The 24,791-nt window shown below is 22.4% G+C and overlaps 8 protein-coding genes across 8 annotated transcripts; 3 read left to right on the top strand and 5 right to left on the bottom strand. All coding sequences in view use genetic code 6, as the record gives it.

Annotated features, from left to right (window-relative positions):
- Positions 1–494: 494 nt before the first annotated feature.
- On the bottom strand, positions 495–719 carry TTHERM_00155610 (hypothetical protein; the record flags this gene model as incomplete). Its single annotated transcript, XM_001009687.1, has 1 exon — positions 495–719. One exon carries the CDS (start codon positions 717–719, stop codon positions 495–497), a length of 225 nt encoding a protein of 74 aa, XP_001009687.1.
- An 873-nt stretch (positions 720–1,592) lies between these two features.
- TTHERM_00155620 (hypothetical protein) lies at positions 1,593–2,163 on the bottom strand (the record flags this gene model as incomplete). Its single annotated transcript, XM_001009688.1, has 5 exons — positions 1,593–1,717; positions 1,752–1,932; positions 1,981–2,005; positions 2,038–2,107; positions 2,133–2,163. The coding sequence occupies 5 exons, from the start codon at positions 2,161–2,163 to the stop codon at positions 1,593–1,595; spliced, it is 432 nt and encodes a 143-aa protein (XP_001009688.1).
- A 263-nt stretch (positions 2,164–2,426) lies between these two features.
- On the top strand, positions 2,427–4,331 carry TTHERM_00155630 (transmembrane protein, putative; the record flags this gene model as incomplete). Its single annotated transcript, XM_001009689.2, has 1 exon — positions 2,427–4,331. The coding sequence occupies one exon, from the start codon at positions 2,427–2,429 to the stop codon at positions 4,329–4,331; it is 1,905 nt and encodes a 634-aa protein (XP_001009689.2).
- A 4,937-nt stretch (positions 4,332–9,268) lies between these two features.
- TTHERM_00155640 (WD domain, G-beta repeat protein) lies at positions 9,269–10,852 on the top strand (the record flags this gene model as incomplete). The annotated part of the gene is made up of 2 exons (XM_001009690.1): positions 9,269–10,165; positions 10,448–10,852. 2 exons carry the CDS (start codon positions 9,269–9,271, stop codon positions 10,850–10,852), a joined length of 1,302 nt encoding a protein of 433 aa, XP_001009690.1.
- Positions 10,853–12,666: 1,814 nt separating this feature from the next.
- On the top strand, positions 12,667–14,935 carry TTHERM_00156650 (IQ calmodulin-binding motif protein). Its single transcript, XM_001009692.2, has 6 exons — positions 12,667–12,765; positions 12,849–13,396; positions 13,538–13,706; positions 13,766–14,441; positions 14,520–14,665; positions 14,729–14,935. Exons 1-6 carry the CDS (start codon positions 12,694–12,696, stop codon positions 14,822–14,824), a joined length of 1,707 nt encoding a protein of 568 aa, XP_001009692.2. The 5' UTR covers positions 12,667–12,693; the 3' UTR covers positions 14,825–14,935.
- Positions 14,936–15,961: 1,026 nt separating this feature from the next.
- Positions 15,962–17,978, bottom strand: TTHERM_00156660 (transmembrane protein, putative; the record flags this gene model as incomplete). The annotated part of the gene is made up of 4 exons (XM_001009693.3): positions 15,962–16,375; positions 16,581–16,900; positions 17,087–17,683; positions 17,876–17,978. The coding sequence occupies 4 exons, from the start codon at positions 17,976–17,978 to the stop codon at positions 15,962–15,964; spliced, it is 1,434 nt and encodes a 477-aa protein (XP_001009693.2).
- Positions 17,979–19,935: 1,957 nt separating this feature from the next.
- On the bottom strand, positions 19,936–21,411 carry TTHERM_00156669 (hypothetical protein; the record flags this gene model as incomplete). The annotated part of the gene is made up of 1 exon (XM_001471119.1): positions 19,936–21,411. The coding sequence occupies one exon, from the start codon at positions 21,409–21,411 to the stop codon at positions 19,936–19,938; it is 1,476 nt and encodes a 491-aa protein (XP_001471169.1).
- A 1,378-nt stretch (positions 21,412–22,789) lies between these two features.
- TTHERM_00156670 (hypothetical protein) lies at positions 22,790–24,581 on the bottom strand. Its single transcript, XM_001009694.2, has one exon. The coding sequence runs from the start codon at positions 24,502–24,504 to the stop codon at positions 23,002–23,004; it is 1,503 nt and encodes a 500-aa protein (XP_001009694.2). The 5' UTR covers positions 24,505–24,581; the 3' UTR covers positions 22,790–23,001.
- Positions 24,582–24,791: the final 210 nt, after the last annotated feature.

Below are 24,791 nucleotides of genomic sequence, written 5' to 3'. Positions count from 1 at the left end.
CATTATTATAAAAAAATTAGTTTCTAAAATTTAAAATACAGAAAAAAGTTATAAAGCTTCATAAATGTCAATTTAAAAACTTAATATATATTCTAATTTATTTAGTCTTTGTATTAATTTATTTGTTTAATATTAACCAAATTACTAAATTATTTTATTAAATTTTATTGATTTTATTAGAAAATCATTTTTCATTTCAATAAATTAAATTTAATACAATTTAGATTTAGAAGTTAGTAAATCCACCCACCATATGTAGATCAATTTCTAATATAAAATATTAATCCTACTAATATCCAAAGAAAACTTTTATTAGCAATATAAATAAATAAAAGAAACTTAAATTTGGCTAAAAATATTGAAAATAGATTCTTATGGATTGGGAAAAAGTTTTATTTACTGATGAAAGTAGTTTTCGCCCACATAATTCTGATGGGTGAATAAAAACTTGGAAAAAGCCTGAAGAACCATTCTATGAAGAAAATTATCAATATTCAGTGGTTAATCATAGTCTCTCTTAGTTTGGGGAGCTTTGTATATACAGGATGCAGGGCTTTTAGTCTAAGCACATAGGATTCTAGATGCTAATAGTTACTTAGATTTGTTTCGCTATCGGCTAAGGAGCTAATATCCTGGTCTTTATTATGGTCATTAGATTTTCTAAGACGATAATGCTCCAATTCATAAAGCTAATATTGTCTAAGAATGATTTAATTCATATAGAATTTTCAACACTAGATTGGTCTCCAAATAGCCCGTATATAAATATTATTGAAAATTTGTGGGGCTATTTGAATGTCTAATTAAAAGGATATAATTTTTTAGAATAAAGAAGACCTTTAGAAAGAATTTCATTTTTAATGGAAAATAATCTTATTTGAAATAGTTATCAATTTATATGAAAGCCGACCTAATAGGATTTATAGTATAATATAATCTAGAGGAGGGAACACTAAATATTGATTTAATGATAACTATACATATATTCAATCATAAAACAATAACTTTTTTAGCAAAATATTTTTTTTTTTAATTTAGGATTTTATAAAATTTTATACTTCTTTTTAATTCTTTTAGAAAAGAGTATTTATTTTGTAATAAAACTAAACCAAATTATAGAGTTTTATAAGGACTATCCAATACACCATTATTCATTATAAAAATCATCTTCATTCATTTAATATTACATTTTATATAGAACTTTATCAAACACACTTTATTATTAAAGAAAAAAATGATTAAAATGAATAAATACTTTATTTACTATTATTTTATATTTATTCTAATTTCCAGATTTTTTTTTTAATTTAATATTTCCATCTTATTTATTAACCTTTATTACTCATACCATTAAATGTATAACAAAATTAATGTAAAATAAAGTTAAAATATTTTTTAAAGAAAATTCATTTTTCAGAAGTTTAAATATTTTTAAATTATTTTGTGAAAACTTGTGTTCAATTTCATTTACTTTTTAATTTGGATATCATAAAATTAATTTTATACATTTAAATTTCAATAATTATAATAACTCATATTTCTTAGAATTTATTTTCTGTTCTTGATTTATTCTTTAAATTACTTCATGTATTTCAGATGAATACGCAGACTCTCTATTGTTAAGCAGAATTGATATTTTCTCTCTTGGCTTTGTAAATCCTGAACAAATATGAATATTTCTGCTAGGAGAAAATACACATTTAGTCTGTCTGGCTTCCTATCACGTTATCGATGCTTCTTAAGGAAAGAACTATAAATTGAGGAGGTCATTTAATGAGACCAATTAAGTTCTATTATTTCATTTAAGAAAGTTTAGATAGCTCTTTCAAGCTATTATTTTTCTTTATTATTTTATTTAGTAGGAATAAGCTTGACTTCATTTAATTTTTCATCTATCAATCTCTTCAAAATATATAAATCTTCCTTCAACAACTGAAAAGATTGAAGCTCTTCCTCCACCTACTAATTCTTTTTAATTACCTTAATTTGAAAAAAGATATGATTTCTAGAAAGCAATTAATTTAGTAAGGTAAGTACCTTTAGTTGAGATCAGTTGCAGCTCTCATAAAGTCTATCAAATCTTAAAAGATGACTTGAGCAGAAGGTTCTACTGGAAAAACTATGAGGCATACCAATTATCTAACACTAAAGTTTGAAAGCCATTATGTAAAGAAAAAGGGTCTGATTGTGAGCAATATATTTATTTAGTCCAATATGAAAATGAAATAGAATAAAATTCGATTGTTCAAAATTAAATATTTTTTAAAAAGAAAATTTGACTTTGATATTAGAATATTAGTAAATTAGAATATTAAATCTTTATAAAATACCTTCTCAAAAAAGTACTATTAATTTAAATATAATAATTAGTTTTTTATCAAAGAAATTAAAGAAAAAAAATTAAATAAAATACTGTAATAGTGCAGATGCAGAATATCATTTAAAGTTTATTGTATAAAAGTAATCAAACATTACTAGAATAACTAGGTTAGGGATAAATGATATATTAATAGTTTATGACTGAAGTTATTGATTATCTTTAAAACCATTTAGAATCTTTACAAAAAAGCAAGCTTCGTTAGCTTTTTAGTTCTAATTCAAGTAGAGCCAAACAAATTTAGTAAGAAATCGAAAAAATGCAAATAAAAGCTAAATAAAATTACAAAAATTTCACTTTAGAGATTAAAAAGTTAGCAGAAAACTAAATTGATTATATATAATAACACATTATGAAGGAAATAGAATAAATGAAAAAATGTAACACTTATACACAATAATAAATTGATGACTTAAAAGACATTCTTAATTAAATTGTGAAATTAATAAGCAAAACTTTTGTTCAAGAACATGGTGAGTATAACTCAAAATTAGTAAATTATCATTTTTTTGCGAATGCTGTATTATAAATTGGATCAATTGGAGTTTATTATTTATTTGGACTTTCAGCTTGTGCATTAGTGGGTTCACTGACTGCTTTAATTGGTGTTTTTTAAATGGAACATTTAGATGAGAAATATAGAAATAAAATATAATCTTGTATTGATGATGTTAAGTAAATGAAAAAAAAATAAAAAGTTGAAGCAGATAATGAACTTAATTTGGTAAAAGAACAGCTATAGCAAGAAACAAATAAAATAATTATGAAGGTTGCTTCTAGTTTTTAGTCTGAGGAATGTATATTATGGTTAGATCAGAATATATCTAGCAGTGAGAATAGACAATATTGCTAAAAAATTCAAGATTCTTTTCCAAATAAGATATTTTGCTTCACACATAATAAAGAAGAATTCATATAGCATTTAAAATAGAGCTCTGTTGCATATATAATCATATCAGGTTCATATGGGAAATAGATGATGAAGGATCTTCTCTTATATTCAGGGATAAAAACAATAATAGTATTCTGTTATGATATAGAAATACACAAATGGGCTATGGACTATTAGATAGTTGCCAAAGTAGTTAACGTATTTCAGGATGTTATTTAAGTATTGAGTGATTTAGTGAACTAACATACCCTAATAGGAGCTTGTCAACTGAGGTAATTTCCAAATTTCTTAAAGAAAAATAGTATTTACTATTTAAGTAAGGAGTTTTCAGAAAAAGGGTTAAGCTAAAAAACCTCAGTGGATGCTTTGTCAATAGTTAATGACTCTCTTAAATAATATCCTGAAAGGATTAAATAAAAGTATTTTTAATTTCTTACTTCAAAAGAATTAAAAATTCTTGAAAATCAGATTAAGTTTGCTTTATAAAATAATTAAGAAGTTAATGATTAAATTTAAATTTAAAAACGAATAAAAGAAATAATTAAGCTCTATACTTATGAAGGACCCTTTTACAAAATGTTAAATACTATTTTAAATATTTTGAACCAAGAATAGATTGATACGTACTCTTAAGTAATAAAATTAATGAGATATGCTTTATTTAACTATAATGACAGATAAAAAGAAATATTCAGTGACAAATAATTCAGATTGTATAGGGGTATCAATTTTGATCCAAGTCTTTTTAAGAAATAAAATAGAATAAATGAAGTTTTTATCTTCCCTGCATTCACATCGACTACTCCTGATTTTGAAATTGCAAAACAATTTTCTCAACAAAATAAACTTGTCATTGAAATTAGTTTTGATGAAAAACTATTTGGAAAAGACTTTAATATGTTGAGACCCAAAAAAATTCTTGCAGAGGATTCATACTATCCAAGCGAAAATGAATTTTTATTTCCTTGCTTTTCTGCATTTTTAATACTGGGTTATATTGAAAAAAATGGTTACACAATAGCATAAACAAGGTTTATAGATTTAAGTGAAACTAATGAATGAAGCGCTTATTAAATCTACTTATTTAGACTATAATAAAAAAATTATTTGCATTTGATAATTAATTAATTATATATTAAGATACACACATCAAATAAGAAATATATTAATAATTAATTGATATTTTAATATTTTTGAATTCACAAATAAATATTAATATGAATTAAATTATAAAATATTGTTAAAATTAATAATAATTGATTGTATTAATGAATAACTACACATTTTATATATTATATAGAACTAATTTTTTATTTTTATTGACCTTAAAATAAATAAACTCATTAGTTTTAGATTAAAATAATTAGCTATATTTTAAATCTTATTTTAATTTTAAGTAAAAAATTTTACTCATTATCAATTTAATTTACTACTTTGCCTTAACAAAATTAATTAAACTTTATATTTTCAAATAGTGGCGTAAAAGTAGTAAATTTATTAATAAAATAAATGATAAAATTAATAGAATGGGCCATCAATAGCTTTTACACAAATTCGATAGAGAAGGTTTTGAATACCCTAAAAATAAATGATAGTCTCAAAAAAAATATGAAATGCAAACATTTTGATTCATTTAAACAGATTTTTGTTGAAGAATCTGAAACAAAACAGATAAAATAATTATTTAATTTATATAGTAAAACATAATGATTATTCATAAAATCTTATAATACATTATTTATTCAAAGATTGCTGAATGAGTAATATTTTATTTTAACTCATATAAAAATTTACATTTTTCTCTTTTTGATTTTATTTAGTTAATAGATATAATAGACTAATTATTTTAGATAAAGATGTGTGATATTAAGTTTAATAAATTGTACTATCGTTGTTTATATATGATTTATATATATATATGCTTCGAAAGTATCAATCTATTATTTTCAGTATCTATAAAAATTGTTAATTTGATAAATTAAAGAAATTATTATAGGTTTTACATGTCTTATATTTTTATTTTTTGCTCTTAATGCTAATATATTATGATTATGAAACAAATTTTTTTAACTTTTTTAAGTAAATAAGAACAAAAGAAACATATAATATATTTAAGTAAAATTGAAAATTGAAATATTTTTAAATATTATGATATTTCTATTTTTTATTAGAAAGCTATATGTTACTAAAATTTAAATTTATTTTAAGTAGAATTGAATGCAACTGTGGTTTTAAAAAAAATTATTATAAAATGAAAATGAGTTAATAGTTGATAGATAAAAATTTTAAAATGAAGATTGAGAATAGGAATAGTTTGAGAGTATTTAAAAAAGGAAATTAAATTCTTAAAGATAGTTCAGAATTACTTGTGATGCAATTATAAATTAGCCAGCTAGCTATTACATTTAAATGAATTTTGATATTTTTCTGTTTAAGGGCACTAACTTATTAATAAAAATAGAATAGAAAATAAAAATAAACTAAAAATGAGGTGAAATTAATAAAAATAATGAAATCAATCAATTATATAATTAAGAAAAACACATTAAATTTAATCTTTTATTTATTTATTTATTTACAAAATTCTCAGAGTAACTTAATAATTCAAATAATTCGAACTAATCATAGAAAATAGTTTCACCATAAATGACAAAAATCAATATCCTTGTTATCAAATTTCATTTCCTTATAAATTTATTTTTTTAAATTTTTGCATTCAAAAAATGAAAATTTTATGACTTCAAAATCAGCCTAGCAAGCAGAACTATCAAATAAATGAATTTTATTTATTATCAATAGTTATTTAAGATATTTTATCATTTCTCTTTTCTTTAAAAAAAACCCCTTTCAGATAATATTTTTTAAATTGATAAAAAATATAGTAAGATTTGTAAAATAACTGAATTTATTTGCCTTAAAGAAGAGGGTAATGAGTGATTCTTAATTTAAGAGAATATCTTACTGAATCAAAATAGAGCGTCTTAAATACTAAACAGCTTTTCTTTTTAGTGATTAAATTATTAAATATTCATACATCAAATAATTCCATTTATTTTTGACGTATTTGATTACTTAAAAAATTTTAATTATGATAAATAACTCCATTTAAGATATTATTTTCAGTTATTATCAAATCAGATAAGATTGGATGTTTAAAAAGGATCTTTTGAGTATTTTTTCACAATAGAAAATAAATATTTACTCAAATAAAAATTTATCAGAAATAATAAGTATTCAAATACAAACAAACAAATCAAAGTATTTTACAATTTATTTTTTAAATTTTTCTGTCTATAACATAGAAGTTTCGTAAGTATAATCTAATGTTAATCTGTGTAAATTTTATTGAGAAAAGCATAAAAATGAACTTAACTAAATGTCTATCATTTTTCAATTTAAACCTTTAATACTGAATTAATATTTTGAAGAGACGAATTTAAATCTTTGATAATTACCTATAACCTGTTAAAGTAAATACAATTTTGAATTAAATTTAGATTAATGGGTAAATTTTTATGAGATAAGAATGTATAAAAGTGCCTAAGATTAAGTTATCAATGATAATTTTTGTCTGCTAATAAAAAAATATAGAAAATAGATTGGGTTTTAAAATAAAAAAATGTAATAAAAATGCAATAAAAGAGAACCAAAGTTTTTGCGGATACAAAAATGATATAAATTCTATTTAAATTAAATACTTAATTATTTTATCAAAAAAGGAGCCTAAAATATTTAATATCTAAAATACCAAATGAATAGGTTTTATGAAAAAAGATCAATATAATTTATATTAATTTGATTATTACTATTGATATTTTACAAAAATTATATAATTATAAAGACAATTTTATTAAAATATTTTTGTTAATTTTATTTTATTTTATATACCTAAATATAAATTCTATTGATTTATTTCAATTAATATGTTACTGCAACTAAATATTCAAGACAAATAAAAACTTAACAAAATAGTGTTATTAATCATTTATTTATTTATGAACAGATAAGATTTTATGCAGAATCGATTTCTGAAGAAGTATAAAAATTAGGGTGATTCTTTATAAATATGCATATATATTGAATGTTCGTAATTTATCATCCAAGAAATTTGGCTAATTTGACCTTAAAATAAAAGATAAATTTTTATATTTTTACCCTAAAATATATGACCATGTTTAATTTTATGTCATATTTTAGCAATTTGTATTTTAAGGAAAATAAAAAAAATATTTCCAATTTAGTTTTAAAATGCTTATAAAAATAATCTCTTAAAGTAATATAAATTTAATTTAATTTAATATCTTTCATTCACAAATTTTTAATTTAGCTTTTTTTCTTATTTTTTTAGTCAAATATCTTTTTTGAGGGTTTGGTTTAAATCTATTTTATACTGGAGCTATAAAATATAACTATTTGAATAAAATTCATATTTTTTTTAAAGAATAAATGCAACTGAAATTTTTTTTATTTAATTCGAGAAGATTAATCTACTCAGAGTAATGAGTAGATATGACTAACTGTTAATTAGACGCTATTAAATGAAATAAGTTATTAATTAAAATTGTAGCTATTATAAATAATTAATAAACGGAAGAAATATTCTTACTTTAGTGAATAAATATAGATACTCGAAACTTGAATAATTTAAACTGAGTGTGATTGTATTCTTCTATTTTAATTAATTAATTAATTTTTTACATCTTCATTCAAAATATAATGAGAAAAATGTGAATTGAAATAATATTCAACCAATAAAATATTGATTAATTAATACTGATTGATTGTTCTTATTAAAATAGAAATTAATTTTAAACAGGCGTTATGATATTATTTGATGCAGCTAAAGTTGAGAGTTTTTTCACTGGATGAAACTTGATATTTTATACTGCATTTTCATGCTTTGAATGGTAGCCTTATTTACTATCGCTAATATACTTAATTTGAGTATGGTAAAATTATATTTTAAATAGGTTTGACAATCGATGATGAATGAGATAAGTACGATAGAAAATAACTTTGCAAAAAACATTGATTTCTTTGCTGGCTTATTTTCCTTTTCTGACCAAGCATTAAAAATATAATAATTAGCTATATAGTTTTAAACACTGAAAGAATAGTGAAACAGTGAGTTTATTGTATTTAATAATGCAAATACTCATGAATTACAATAGTCAGATAAAAATTAATTTGTAAGGAAGGATCTATTTAAATTTATGTATTCTCAAAGTTTTGAGCAAAGAATGTGTAATATCAATGAAAATGATGCAATGTAATCAATAAAGTCAGCAAGCAAGCAATCATAACATTATCAAATTTAAAATATGTGAATAACATAATAAAGTACTTAAAAATGATTAATTAATTCAAAATAAGTGAATGGAAAAAAATTAAAAAACCTTAAGAAAATAAATAAAGTTAGAATTATTTGTTAATTAATTAATATATATATTTATTTATTCATTCATTCATTCAGCTTTAAAAATCTCCTTATGTTTGAATCTTGAATTCTCGCGTTTGTATAATCTTTTAAAAAGGGAATAGAAGATTAAAAAGGTATTTGCAAGCTATAACTTTACTTTATATATATTTTAATTTAAGAAAAATAAATTATCTCATAAAAAAAATAAGAGTGAAAGAGAAACAAGCAAACAAACAAACAAACAAATAATTAATAAATTAAAAATATCTATTTCACGATTACTAAGAGTCAATACATAAATCAATCATTGTTAATACCTTAATAATTTAAAATTCCTTCTTTTTTTGATAAAAAAAGAAATATAATAGCAAGCAAACAAACAAACAAGCAATCTAATAAGAATACATAAAAGAGTCAGAAAAACTTCTTTCTAAAGACTTATCATAGTATTAAACTAAATTTAACTTAATTTATTTTAAGTAAAAAACACAAAGCCTCGTTTTTCTTGCTTACCGCTAAATTTTAGTAGAGCTGAAATCTCACAAAAACCATTTTAGTATAAGATTAAATTAAATTCAAAATGATTTATTCAGTAGAATTATAAGAAAAGTAACGCTAGTTATTACTCTAAAAGTAGAAAGGCGCAGCTACTGGCGAGCTCTCATTCAATTAATTGAATGTGAAAGTTATTGATGCTAAAAATGTCAACCCATAAAATCTGAATGCTTACGATTACTAGGGAATTTCATGGGCTTAGGTAGCTGGTATTCATAGAAATCTTTATATAGAAGATCGTAAATAAAACTACTAACCCTATCGCTAATATCAAAATTAATTAATTAAGCACAAGCAACCTAATAGAGTTGCCGATGGAAAGTATTTCTAAATATAAAAATATTACTAAGGTCTTAAACCTAAAAACACTCACTTTTAATTGAAAGATTGTGTTCAAGCAGTGTCTCATCACGATGTCTACTTTATGGGAAATGAACGTCTTAATCATTTGAGTACCTTAAGAGAAAATATTAGATACTTCGATCTCTTGAATGACTCTAATATTTAGGACTGGGAGTCTTTAAGATAATTTAGATATGCATGTTTTAGTGTAGATGATGAATGTTTTGCTCTTGGAGGATTCAAGGGTGGTTTATACTTTCATAATATCACCACTAAAAAAGGCTAATACCTCAAAAATATTACTAAAAATTACACAGACCCCGAGGGAGATACAATCAATTTTTTGAAAATCTACAAAGAAGGCAATAATAAGAAGTTAATATCAGCTTAGAACGATAGATATGTCAATATTTACGATTTAGAGTGTCTTTATTAGCCAAAGCAATCAGTTAAATGTACTAACTCAGTGAATGTAGCTAAATTAAACCCAATCGAATCTGATCTATTGGCAATCTTTGCAGATCAACAAAACCCTGAACTCATTGACTTGAGATCTAACGAAGTAATTGCTTCTCTTCAAGTAAATTCACATTTCATTTATTCATAAATTAAAAATACTTTTCACTTATCTCCAAAAATTGTTTTTAGATTTTGAATAGATTTGATTAATTTACGTTTAAAAGAGAAATTTAAACTAAAATTAAGCTTATTAAAATAAAATCTTCTAACTTAATTACTTACTTACTATTTTTGTTCCGATCTGTCAGATAGATTTAGGAATTTTAGATTTTATTTGATAATATTTTAACAATTAATTGTCTTAATAGAACAAAAACTAATCAATATTTAATTATTAAAATAGGGTCATTCAGATTTTGGATTAACTCTTGATTGGAACCCTAATGGAGTTACTCTTTGTACAGGTAATTAAGATGGAACTGCCCTTATCTGGGACATTAGAAATTTATCTCAACAAGTACACACCCTTTAAGGTAACATGGGCAACATTTCTTAAGTAAAGTTTGATCCCACTGGCTCTTACTTAGTTTCCATGGAATGCAGTGACTATCTTAACATCTACGATATTTATTCTAATTATTAAAATTTCTAAGTCATTAACTATATTGGAGCATCAACTGGATTTGATATTTATCAAGATAAAATATTTGTTGGTATCCATATTAATGACTATAACGGAATAATGGAAATTCAGAAGACTAAACCCATCAGCGAACATCAATCAAGATTTGAGCAATTTTCTATCTGAGAGAGCGTTTCTACAAAATAATTTCAAATATTTTAAAAACAAAACCAAACCATTTTTCAAATCACCACTATATTAATATGTAAAAATAACAACAAAAACTTCTATAATAAACTCATCCACCTATCAAACATTCTTTCTCAACGATCAAAATAAATCCATGGTTTGATGGATGAGAATTCGAATCTTTTATTAAAATATCTTACTGAACCTTTAAATTAAAATCAAAAATTTTCTCTGGCTGGATTTACATAGTAATATTTAAAAGATTACTATGAAAAACTAGACAGACAGATTGATAGTTAAATAGACAGACAAATTAACATGCAGAAAGATAATTAAAACAATCGCTAATTTCAATATCTAATTTCTTCCTCTTTTTTTAAAATAGAAGGAAAAATTAAAAAAAAAACAAATAGACAGAAAAAAGAATTTATTAAACAAATATAAACCATAATCAATATATAAATAAATATCTTTCTTTATAAAAATATATATAAAATACGTTGAAAATAATTAACAACGCCATGATTGCAATTGCAACCTATGCTTATTTATTCAAAACCACACATAATATATATATTATATATGTCAATATATTACAATTCTTCAAACCTCTCAATAAATTACTTTCTATCTTTTCACCATTTAATTATTTTGCAATTACATTCATCCTTATTTGTAACAAGAGCTTATTTGCTATACATTAATCATAATATTAAATTTTTCTATCTTAAACAAAATGTAATCTACTTAATTTTATTCATTCAATTTTTAAATTGTCTTTGTATGATTGATTTTATCATTCTTGCATAATTAGTAATAACTAAAATTTTTTGATTCAAACATTGTCTTTTTAACTAAAAACACAAAGGAAGTCGAATTATTTTAAAATCTCATGGAAAACAAATAGTTGAATTTTACTTTGTAAACTTTTCAAATAAAATCTTGGCAAATATCTTATTAGCATAATCTTTTTGTGAAATTAATTGATTTAAATTAAGATAATTTTATATCTTATCTGTTACTCTCAAATTCTTTTTTTTTGTGCAATTTGAAATTTTCCGAGCTGTGAATCTAATACCATAAAAAGTGTAAGTATTTTATTAAAATGATTCATACATTAACTAATCAATTTTTACCTGTGTTTGATATGCGAAATTACTGTAAGCGATTCTATTTTTATGATAAAATATTTAAATATTAAAAGTAAATCTTTATTGTAATTTATAATTTTTTAACAAGCAGCTAATAAATTAAACTCAAAAAAAAACATAAATTTAAAGCTAATTTCATCTAATCTTTTAGATTTTCTAAATAAAAAGACTAAATCCTCTTATAAATATATTTTTTTATAATATAAATTGCTCTTATTTGATAGAATTAAAGTTCACAATTTAGTTTTATTAATTTATCTCAAAAACATTACACTGATTTGACAATCTTAAAAACTAATTAATTAATATATATTTTTATATGCTTAAGTGAATTTTATCAAAATAAATATAAGCAAGGTCTACGTTGATTTATATTAATTTTTTATACTTTAAATTTAGGGTTATTTTGAAAATAAAAAGATACTTAAATTTTGAAACTGCGAAGGAAAAATATAGTCCAGAATTTCAATTTGTATTTTTGAGAAAAAGTGGATGAAACATTAAAAATTTCTTTTAAATAATATAGATAATCAAATATTTATTAATTGATTGGTTCACCTTAAATTCATTAAGTTATGAAGATAAATTTCGAGGTTATTTAAATCAAAGCAAAGTTTAAGCTCATGTTATTATTTTTTAATTAAATTGAATAATTAAAACATAATTAGCATCCTACAATAAATAAATATGATAATTCAAAGGATATCTTCTTAGTCTTCCATACATTCTTAATACTCTGAAAATGTTAGTGCCTTCAGTGTAACTAATGCTTAAATACAAAATTATATTTTTAATTTTATCTAATTTCTTATAATTTGAAAAATACAATAAAACTTAAATAGTATAGTTCTAACAACTCTTTACAGAATACAATAAACCAAAAGCTGATGGACACAAAGCACAATATTGATTAATTATAAAAGAAGTACTTGGCTGATTCAAACAAACAATCGCTTTTTAAATAGAAAGAGGACTAAGTTAAAATGATGAAATATCAAGATAGATGTGCAAAAATAATTTAGAGATACTTTAGGAAGTACAAAAGCTAGAAGAGCATTCACAAATTAGAAACTTAGAGCGTTGATGATTAAAAGTATTTATAAAGAATCAGTTATTAAAATAATATATCTGACTCAAAGCTCTAAGATGATATAAAATCTCTGAAAATGGAGCTCTTTAAAAATCTAAACTAGCTTAAAGGGTTAAAATAAAATGATAGGACTAACGCATAAGTTGTCTCACATTCTGCTCAGCCATAATATTAATCTGAGCATTAACGAAAAGCTCAAATAATTTAGTAGTTTTGGAGGAAAAAAAAGCAAAGTCTATAAAACAAGAAGCAATTCAAAGAAATAAACATGAAAAAAATGGAGGATCTCAAGATAAAATAGTAAAAAGATACATAAAATATTTAATTTTAAGGCATATTCTCATAATTTATAAAATAAACTACATAGAATTTATTTTTACAGATTTTTAATCAAAATTAGTCAGAAAAAAACACTCTTTTATTTTTTTAACGGATATAAAGCAATTAGATTTTAGAAGAAAGTCTCCTCTAATAAAAGCTTTAGTTTAAGCAAGTTCTTAATTCATACTTGTTGTTCATAGAAAAGCTTATGCAAGACAAAAAGCAGATAGGCGAGGAATGCAAAAAATATCATGAGCTCCAATAGAAACTTGTCAGCGAGAATTCAAAAGTAATAATTAATAGCTTCTATTTAGAAATTTATTCAAAATAATTTCAAATAATCACTAGTTAGAAAAGACAAAAGAAGAATTAAATAAGAAAATAGGAGATCTATATGTGGAGTAGAGTTTAACGGAAAAAGAAAATAAGCAATTAAAAAACAAAATTGAAGAGCTAGAAACCTAGCTAAGGAATTTAAATGAGAAAAATACTTCAAAGTAAGAGCAAAATATGAAGGAATTAATGGTAGTAAAAAAGTAATTGGAAGAAGAAAAATGCAGTTTATTGAAGGAAAAAGATTAAATAATGAAAGAACAACAGTAACTTCAAAAGTTAATTTCAACATATTAAGGGTTGAGAAGAAGAGATAAATCGAGAGAAAACAGCGTAGATAAATAAAGTTCAGATTCTTTGGAAGTTCAAATATAATATTTAAAGAGTAAAGTATAAACTGCTGAGTTAGAAAAGTTATAAACAGAAGTTAAAATGCAACAAATTTTATAATAAAATGAAAGATTTATTGAAGAAAAGTAAATTTTGTTGTAAGAGCAGCATAATTTCTTACAAAAAGAGCACAAAATATTGGAAGTAATTAATATCAATAAATAAATGAGACAAAGATATAAACAGCTGAAAGAAGAGAATGAACATCTCAAAAGCATTATAGATCAAAACTAATTCTTAAATAAGAATTCTTACAATAACAACTTCTCTAACATAAGTTATAGAAAGTAGAGTAATTAAGGTAAGGAAATTAATATGATTTATTATCTTAATAAAATAATTATTTATTTATTTATTTATTATTTAATTTTTTTAAAAGATGAAAATATGTATTCGATAATTGATAATGATTTGATTGAAAAGTACAGTAAATATAGCAGAAATTCATCTCCACAACAATCATATAATTATAACACTAATACTATATTAAGTGATGTTAAAAATAATTTGGCTTAAGTTATCAAAGTAACTTCATTAAAATTTTAATTATTAACTCGAAAATGAAATGGCTAATTTAAAAAAAAATAGGAGGAAAGAATAAAAACTTTGGAAGCAATGAAAATTCTGAAAAATAATATGTCAGGTTAAGTGAGCAGAGAAAATAGCCCTCTTAAAAGAAAGTGAATGATAAAATATGCAAAAAAAAATTCAAATTGAAGATTAATTAATTAATAGAGTTATTTATATTTATCCAATATTTTAATTATTTAAACTTATTTATTATTTTATTTTGGTTGGTATGTTAAATAAATTTATTTATTTATTAGAATATTTTAGTTCTGGCTCATGCTTAAAAATTCATCAATTATATTTTATTGATCTATTTTAGATCTAATTTATTTGTATGTCATAAAATAAGCTAATAAATTTTAATCAGTTTTTATAATTTCTATTATTTATTTTGTAGTTATTTGTTTAATTCATTTAAATTTACTCTAAAAAAAATATATTTTTCTCTTTTCTAAATATTATGTTGATCAAAAGAATTCATTTAAAACTTAGAATATTCAATACAATCTTTTGGTTGGTGCTAAAGTTCAACAAATTTACTTTCAAAATTTTAAACAAATCATTCAATATTAATCTAGATTTATAACATTAGATAAATAAATTATTTAATTTTCAATAAATAAGTTTAATGTTTTTATTCTCAATTTAACTAATTTTTAAAATCTAATAACAATTTTTTTTTTTATTTTCTAATTCTTTTATGATTCATATTTTAGAAAAATTCTTATTGTCAAAAATACTTTAAAATTTTCGATAATTTTTATTTGAAATAAATTTATTTAAATTTTATCTAATTAAAATGCAAATTTATTTGAAAAAAGATCTCACCTCTTATCAGTTTGCTTTAATAAGTATTTAAACACAAGAAATTATCAACAAATAATCTAAGAAGGTAAAAAATAGAAGTAATAATTGAAGGTTTTTAAAAGACTGAATAATATATAATATATTTATATACAGACAAAATTACCAAAGAGTTAGTAATTCGTTAATAATATCTTACTTACTTAATTAGTTAAATTGATTGATTGATAAAAGAGGTAAAAATATACACCATATAAATAAAATAATTAGATAGATATCTTTGAATGTTTAGGATTTTATATTATTATTATTATTGTTTGAAATTAGTATTAATTATTTTGAAAATTGTAGAAAATATGTCATTTAAATAACTAAATTTATTTATTTATTAATTATTCTAAGAACAAAAGAACAAGATTAATTAATCTTTTTTGTCTTAGATATTTATCATACGTTCTTCATCCAAGGCTTTACTGATTTTTTTACTGTATTACTTGAAGTTAATGATGAAATATTTGAAGTTGAAGAGACAGAACTTGCTAAATTGGGAAGGATTTCTGAATTGTTTGAAGGTATTATTTCAGAAGCTGTTTAAAGTAAAACTGGGGGATTTAATTCTACAGTTTATAATTGTGCTGAATTTTCATTTTCAACAGTTTAAGCTGCAGGAATGACAATATTGTTGTTATTGTTTATATTTAATATAAAAGCATTGCTATTATTACTGAAATTAGTTTCTGTAGTTATTTCAGCTTTGGGTTCTTTATGGTTCCAGAATTCTTCGGATCTTAGTTAAGTTTATTAGATGAAGTTCTTTTCTTTGTTTATAACATCATCGAAAGCTTCTTAAAGATTATCAGTCTAATTATTATTAAAAATGAACATTAATTGAATGAATATGTATATAAATTATAAAAGAAAAATAATGACAAATTTATAAATTTGTCTAAAATTTTTACTAATATCAAAATTATTAAAGAAATATTCCAAATTAATTTAATCTATTTTGCAATTTAGATTTATTTCTAAAAAAATTTAATTAATCTATTTTAAATAATTTATTTACCTTAATTACATTTTCTTTAGTTTCAACTATTTCTGCAGTAGAGTTTTCTTTTTATAAGTTGTTGAATTCTAAAACACATTCCTTTTCTTCTTCTTCTAACTCTTCGTTCAAAGCGGAGTCTAAATTATCTATTATTTCAGCCTTTTCAGAATTCATGTTAATATGAATCATAGCATCATTCTCTTTATCTTAGGCTATTTAATTATCATAGATGATTGGACCTAACTCATTATCAAAATTGTTAAGGTTGCCTTGTTCAAGTTTCATTTAATTCATTCTCTAACGTAGTTTATATTAAGCGAAGTAGAAGCCCAATAAAGCTAATAATTTATTTAATAATAAAAATTAATTGAGCAAAGAGTAGAAAAAATTTAATTTTTTTTTGCTATTTTAAGTATTTAAAATTTATCTAATCCACTTTAATTGCTCATTTTTTTATGTGTTATGTATGCAAAGGAGTTAGAAGCAAAATATGAAATAATAAACTAAACTAAATGATAAATTACCTAATCCCGATAAAATTCTAACTACAAATAGTACCTTGCCTAAAACTCTTTTAGCAAGACTCAATTTTTCAACTTTTCCAGCTGCATGTAATGTCTTTGTAAATTGCTTTTCCAATTCTGCATGAGTAATCCAGTTGTAAAGCTTCTTTAAGTAAGCAATACCAAGTATTTTATATGTTAAGTTAGAGAAACCATGATAAATAAAAACAAGAGCCTTCTTTGCTATCTGAACAAATGTTGTTCCGTATCCTAACATAGCTACACCAGCTCCCATAATATTTAGCATTGAGTTAAATCCCATTAAAACTCCTTGGTATTCATCTCTGAACCCAGGCTGTTGTTGTTGTTGTTGTTGTTATTGTTAAAGATTTTATTAGCCCATCATACCATTTCCCATAGTAGAGTAACCTCCCATCATTCCAGAGCCATACATTCCACCATAGGAACCTCCAAAACCACCGTATGATGAATAAGCACTATTATACATGGAAGATCCGTATCCGCCATATCCACTTGTAGTACCAAATCTATTCATAGTGTTCATATTACTAAGTGTATTGTTGTTTAAATTATTTGTAGACTAGGTTTGTAAATCAGCTATTTTTTTAAATAAATTATTTAGAATACGATTAATTTTATTTTATTTTCATTTATATATTTTTTTATAATTTATTTTCCATTAAATATTCCAAAGAAGCCCTTTTAAATATGCTTTTTTATTCTTTATACTGTAAATATTACATTTTAAAAATAGATTGTAATCAAAAATATAAAATTGTTGATAATTACATTTATCAGATTATGAATTGAAACTAGACTGAAGAGTGTCTGAAGTGGGTAATTGTTGAGAGTTAGAAATATTTATATCGTTTTTGTTGGCAGGTAAACTCATTATATAATCTTTTATCTAGATATTTTTGTAATTATTGAAAATATTTTTTGAAATAGTATTATCCGATTAGAGCTGTTTTAAAGAATTTGAATCTATCTTAACAGAGTTATTATGAGATAAATGTGCTAGGTATTGCTTTGGAAAATACTTTGGATTATTCCTGAAGAAGGATATCTGCGATCTTAAATAATTATAAAATTTTTCTTGTTTAAATAGACAAACGCTTCTCTTTTCTTTTTTTTTATTATCAATAAATTATGAATCTATTTAATTACTACTTGTATGCTAATTAAAAGTAAATATTTTCTTGTTAATTAGCTTAGACAGACAATCAAAAGCGATTAGAGTTAATACTTTACATTTACAGTTGAATGGAACTATGACTTAATAATATATTTGCTAGCTTGCTTGTATGCATCCATACAAAAGGTATACCCATATTGATATTTCTAGTTATTATTTATTATAACATATGCGAATATAATACTTTTGATGAAATTTGTAAATAAGATAGCCAAAAAACTTATAGCGTAATAAGATTATTATTTTTCTTTCTTATTATCTTATTTTTTTACTATTATTCCATTGCTTCTTCTCTTGCATCTCTTTATTTAAAGTTATTTTCAATTCTTCCTCAAATTGATATGCTATTAAACGCAAGTGACGCAACACCAAAGTGACACAAGAATCATCTTATGCTTCTAAATCTTATTAGAAATTTAAAGTTGACTAAGTTTTTATTCCATAAAAAGATTACTGCACAAATCTCCTTTACTTAAATGAAAAATTACGACCTATTTGTACCTAAAAATATTTAATGTTAAATTTATTCATTTCCATTAAGTATCATTTAAATATTTACCAGTCTATTAAAAAAAATGTAAATAAGTGATAATAATGTTAAACATCTCTAATTCAATTCCTCTTGAAAATTAACAAAAGGCTTCTCTCTCAAACTTTAACTTTAAAATATAAATTTATTACCAAAAAAAATAAAAATTTCTTTTATCTTTCAATATAAAAATGATTTATTTTTGAATGATGAATTAAAAATGTATTATTAATAATTCTAATATGAATAAAAAATGCAAAAGTAAATGAAAAATAAAAAGAATTTTCAAAAGACGATTTTGGTTCTGCAATTAAATTACAAATCTAAATTATAAATGATGCTTTTTATCAGTAAATACAATTATAATTTATTTTGGTCCATCAATTTTATTTACAATTTTATTTTACACTCAATTTAAATTTAAGTATAAATTTCAATCATTTGAAATCAGATAATAGTTTATAGCAAATATTGTATGTATTTTAGAAACAAGCTGATACAATAAAAATTATTAACTCAATTTTTTAAAATACTTACTATATATAGACTAGTATTAATATGAGTGATAAACATTTTTTGGATTTACCAATCAAATTTTTATTATTTTAAAAAATGAGTTTAATATACTTCTTTTTAAAATTATACATTAGTACATATTAACTAATTAATTAATTATTTATTTAAATTTATATTATGTATATGTAGAAATAATTTTATTAAATATTTCAAAAAAATTAACTTATAGAAAAAATTTTTAAAATTAAAATTAAATTAAATTCTTAAAATGAATGTAATTAGCTAGCTTCAAAAATAAATATTTATTTTTGAAAAGAAATTATTTATTTTATTTATGGAGAAACTTTTAATAATAAAATGAAATTTACCACAATTTAATAAAATATAATTTATAAAATGACTTCAAAAACAAAAAAAATTAATATTTGTGTTTTAAGTTGAATTAATTTTTTCTGAAAATTTATTCTTTTTTTGAGTTTTATCTATTTATTTAATTAACATCAATTGAATCTATAGATTTTTGTTGACCTATTTGAGTCATTCGAAAATTTCTCTAATTATTCATCTGAAAGTTCCTAATTAGACTCAATAGTATTCTAATTTAATTTTTCATCTATAGATTTTTGTTGACCTATTTGAGTCATTCGAAAATTTCTCTAATTATTCATCTGAAAGTTCCTCATTAGACTCAATAGTATTCTAATTTAATTTTTCTTCAGATCTTTCTTCAGATTTTTCTTGAGCTTCTTCTTCTTTTGCTAAAGCCTATTCAGATTCTTATTTTTTTTTCTCAACCATTTAAACTAATTTTGACTTCAAGGAATTGAAAGTTTGCAAATATTATAGAAGACATTTGCCTAATTTATGTAATTGCCTTGCCATAGATTTACTAGACCTTCTATTTCTGACATCTAAAATCCCTTACAAGAAATGAATTTTTTTAATTCTTTTTTCAAATCTGTCCATATCGTCTTCTAATTGATCTTCTATTTCCTCCAACCTCTCTTCAGAAATTTGAGCTTAACAATACTCATATATTTAAGTATACTACTAGATAGTTGTACATTTACCTCTACCAAGGGCAAATACCGTTTCTCCTTCATTCTCTACATAACACTACTCCTATATATTATCAAGTTTATACTTTTGTATTAAAGCCAATACCTTTTAATTTGAATCTGGCTTATACACATCTGTCATATCACTATATGATTGATATCTGTTCGAAATAATTCTTTAACTTAGTTTATCTAAATTATTGTTGCTCTTTTTATCATTTTCTTAAAAATTTAACCAATTTATAAGAATATCTTTTTCTGACATACCATTCATATACAAAAGTAAATGAGCATATGAAATAGAAAACCTGTTTACGCAACTAATTACCTTCTAGTTTAAACTATATTAAGGGTTACAAAAGGGAATAACTCCTAAAGTTACTTTAGCTTCTCCGAAATTAGGGTTTAGCTTAAAATCAGAATTATAGCTTATCAAAATATCTTCTGGTCTAACATGGCTTACAAATCTAGTAGAATTTGGGTGCTCAGGACCTATCGATAAATAATTGATGGCTACGAAAAGTTAATAGGCATATCTATTAAAACAGTAAGGTGATTCTGAGTTGTATTTAATGTTAACCTGCTTAATAAAATCTGAAAGGTTGCATCTACATTCTTCTGTTACTGTGTAGTGAAAATCATTAGTTTCGAAACTTTCAATGTAGGATAAGATGAATGGATTATTGTAAAATTTTAAGTTGTCAGGTAGCTCTCTATTTTTTTCTACCATGTTAATTTCACCATTTTCTGTAATTATTCTATTAAATCTTGCTTTGATAGCAAATCTAACTCTTCCTTTGTTTGCTGAAAAAACGAAGCCATTCTTACACTTTGAAATAAATTTGATGATTCTGTATCCATATTTAGAGATTTCTTAGTTCACCTATTCAACATTTTTTTGCAAGATAGTAGGAAAGGTTTGAATGAAATCTTGTATCTTCTCTTCTTAAGGTGGTTTCAATAATTTAATGCCAAGTGCTGCAAATCTTTCTCCAAACACTTCTTTTTTTAAGGAATACATTTACATATCTAACTATTTTTATGCTTTTCTGCTTTATTTTAAATATCGTTATTTAATTGTAAAATAATTAATTATCTGTTTATTCTTATTTCAGATGTTGATAATCACACAATTAATTAAGTTTTATCTAGAGAAGGATACTTAAGATATTGCACAAATAATTTAATATAGAAGAAAAGTAATCTAATAATTTTGCTGACAAAAAAGATTGCTTTAAAGTTAGTCAAAGATGTAAAGAATAAAATCTATAAGATACATTTTATTTATTTTCTAATTTCATAAAATAATTTATCCATTTAAACCAAGTTTATTAGTTAAATTATATTTAATAAATATATCATCAGCATTTTCTAAGTATCAAAATTTATTTATATAGATTTCAAAATAAATATATCTCTTGATATTTATCTTTTAGCTATTTATCAATGCAAAGCAACATAGAAACGAAATAATGATATTAATAACCTAATAGATACCTTTTATAAGCTTTCAATTATTTATTATGTTAATTAATTACTTTACTAAAAAATAAAAATTTTTTGTTTAATCCCATAAAATTTACTTAAATTGTGGTAACTAGCTAACTATCTACTCTTATTTTTCTCTCTTTAATTTATTAGAATAAAGTTAATTTAAGAAAAAAGATATTAGATAGTTCTGTTTGTATCTTATCTTTTACCTTTTTAGGTGAATGAAATACACATTCTCGCAAACCTCAAGGTTTTTAAAAAAAGTGAAAAACCAATTTTTTGGTTTACCTCATTAGTCCAAACAACATAATTAATTAATGAATATACAGAAAATAAATTAAATATATGCAAATTTTACTTTTTTTAGTAAAATATTTTTATTTGAGCAACAAATCTGATTGAAATTTAAGAAATCAATTTTTATTCAACATTCAAAATTTTTTGACTAAATAAAAATCAATCCCTAATTTTGGTATTTTATTATGAAAATATTAAATATTTATAAAATATATTCCACTTAAATAAATTTAGATAGGTTAATTATGCATTAGCTATCTATCCTTAATACATATCTTTTGATAATTTTAGAAGTTAATTCAAATATAATAGCTATAAATTTTAAAAATAAATTAGTCTAAAGTAAAAATAAAACTAATAAATAATCAACAAAAGTATTTTTGAAGATTTTTATACTAAAAATAATTCTAAAAAACGAGTTTGTTTAATGCATTTATGATTAAAAATATACAGTAGTGAATATTAACTAAAAAAAATTTAATTATTTTAATTTATTTTTTGTATTTGAAATTTTTTTTAACAAATTAAATTACTAATCTAAAAAAATTTATTGTAATTAAAATTAAATTAAATTCTTAAAATGTAATTAATTAGCTTTAAAATCAAAAATATTAATTATTTATTTTAATTATTAAGAAACTTCTCATAACAAAATGAAATTTGCCACAATTTAAAAAAACAAAATTTAGAAAATGGCTTAAAAAACAAAAAAAATAAATAATTTTATTCATAATATTTAAATAAATTGAATTAATTAATTTTTTTCTGAAAGTCGATTATTTTTTAATTCATTTATTTTGAGTTTTATCTACTATTTATTTTCTTAACATCAATTGAATATTGCTAACTTATGAAAGTTAGCTGAAATTTCCTCTATTTATTCTTGTGTAAGTTAATTAGGATCATTAGTATTTTAATTTAGTTTTTTTTCAGATTTTTATAAAGCTTCTTCTTCTATTTGTTTAGCTATTTCTTTTAATTCTTAATCTTCTTCTTCTTCTTTTTCTTTTTTAGATTCTTAATTTTTACTCTCAACCTTTTAAACTAGCTTTGATTTTAAGGAATTGAAAGCTTTGATATACTTTATAAGATTTCTGCCTAGTTTTATTAATTGCCTATGCATCTATTTACTAGACCTCCTTTTTTTAACTTCTAATATATCATACAAATAACGTATTCTTTTACGTTTTTTTTCGATTCTGAGAACTTCTTCTGATAGTTCATTATCTATTTCATCCTCTCTCTCTTAAGAAATTTGAATTTAGCAATACTCATATATTTAAGTATACTACTATATAGTAATACATTTACCTTTTCCAAGGGCAAAGACTGTTTCTCCTTCATTCTCTGTATAAAGCTATTACTATATATTATCAAGTTTATATTTTTGTGTTTTGGGTAATCCCCTATAAGTTAGATCGGCTGATGGCTAAAATACATCAATTAAATTATCATAAGAAGTTTATCTGTCAGAAATAATACTTTAACTTAAACTGTCTATATTATTGTTGCTTTATTCTTCACTTTCTTATAGATCATACCAATTTATAAGAATATCTTTTTCTGACATACCATTCATATACAAAAGTAAATGGGCATATGAAATAGAAAATCTATCTACACAACTAACTACCTTCTAGTTTACACTGTAGAATGAATTGCAAAAAGGAACTACTCCTAAATTTACTTTAGTTTCTCCAAAGTTAGGATTTAGCTTAAAATCAGAATTATAGCTTATCAAAACATCTTCTGGTCTAATATGGCTTACAAATCTAGTAGAATTTGGGTGCTCAGGACCTATAGATAAATAAGTAAGGGCTGAGAAAAGTTAATAGGCATATCTATCAAAACAGTAATGTACACCTGAGCTTTATTTAATGTTTACCTGCTTAATAAAATCTGAAAGGTTGCATCGACATTCTTCTGTTACTGTGTAGTGGAAATCATTAGTTTCGAAACTTTCAATGTAGGATAAGATGAATGGATTATTGTAAAATTTTAAGTTGTCAGGTAGCTCTCTATTTTTTTCGACCATGTTGGTTTCACCATTTTCTGTAACTATTCTATTAAACCTTGCTTTGATTGCAAATCTGACTCTTCCTTTATTTGCTGAAAAAACAAAACCATTTTTACACTTCGAAATAAATTTGATGATTCTGTATCCATATTTAAAGATTTCTTAGTTAACCTATTAAGCACTTTTTTGTAAAATGGTTGGAAAGGTTTAAATAAAATTTTGTATTTTCTCTTCCTAAGGTGGTTTCAATAATTTAATGCCATACGATGCGAACCTTTCGCCAAACACTTCTTTTGTTAAGGAATACATTTACATATAAAACTATGATTAGGCTTTTCTGCTTTACTTTAAATATCGTTTTTTAGCAGTAAAACAATTAATTAATTATTAGTTTATTCTCTTTTCATATGTTGATAATTACATAATTAATTATATTTTTATATATGAAGGATAATAAATAAATAAAGAAATAAATTAAAACAGAATGCCTAATTATTTGCATAAATAACTAAAAATAGAAGAAAATTAATTTGAAAATTTTGTTGACTGATTAATTTAAAATTAGTCAGTCACAATTGGATTAATTCAAAACAACTTTCTAA

The sequence above is a fragment of the Tetrahymena thermophila genome (assembly GCF_000189635.1).
Source record: "Tetrahymena thermophila SB210 genomic scaffold scf_8254776, whole genome shotgun sequence".
NCBI classification, from domain to species: domain Eukaryota; phylum Ciliophora; class Oligohymenophorea; order Hymenostomatida; family Tetrahymenidae; genus Tetrahymena; species Tetrahymena thermophila.
Note: the sequence above shows the minus strand (reverse complement) of the source record. Positions and strands in the feature narration are given on the sequence as shown.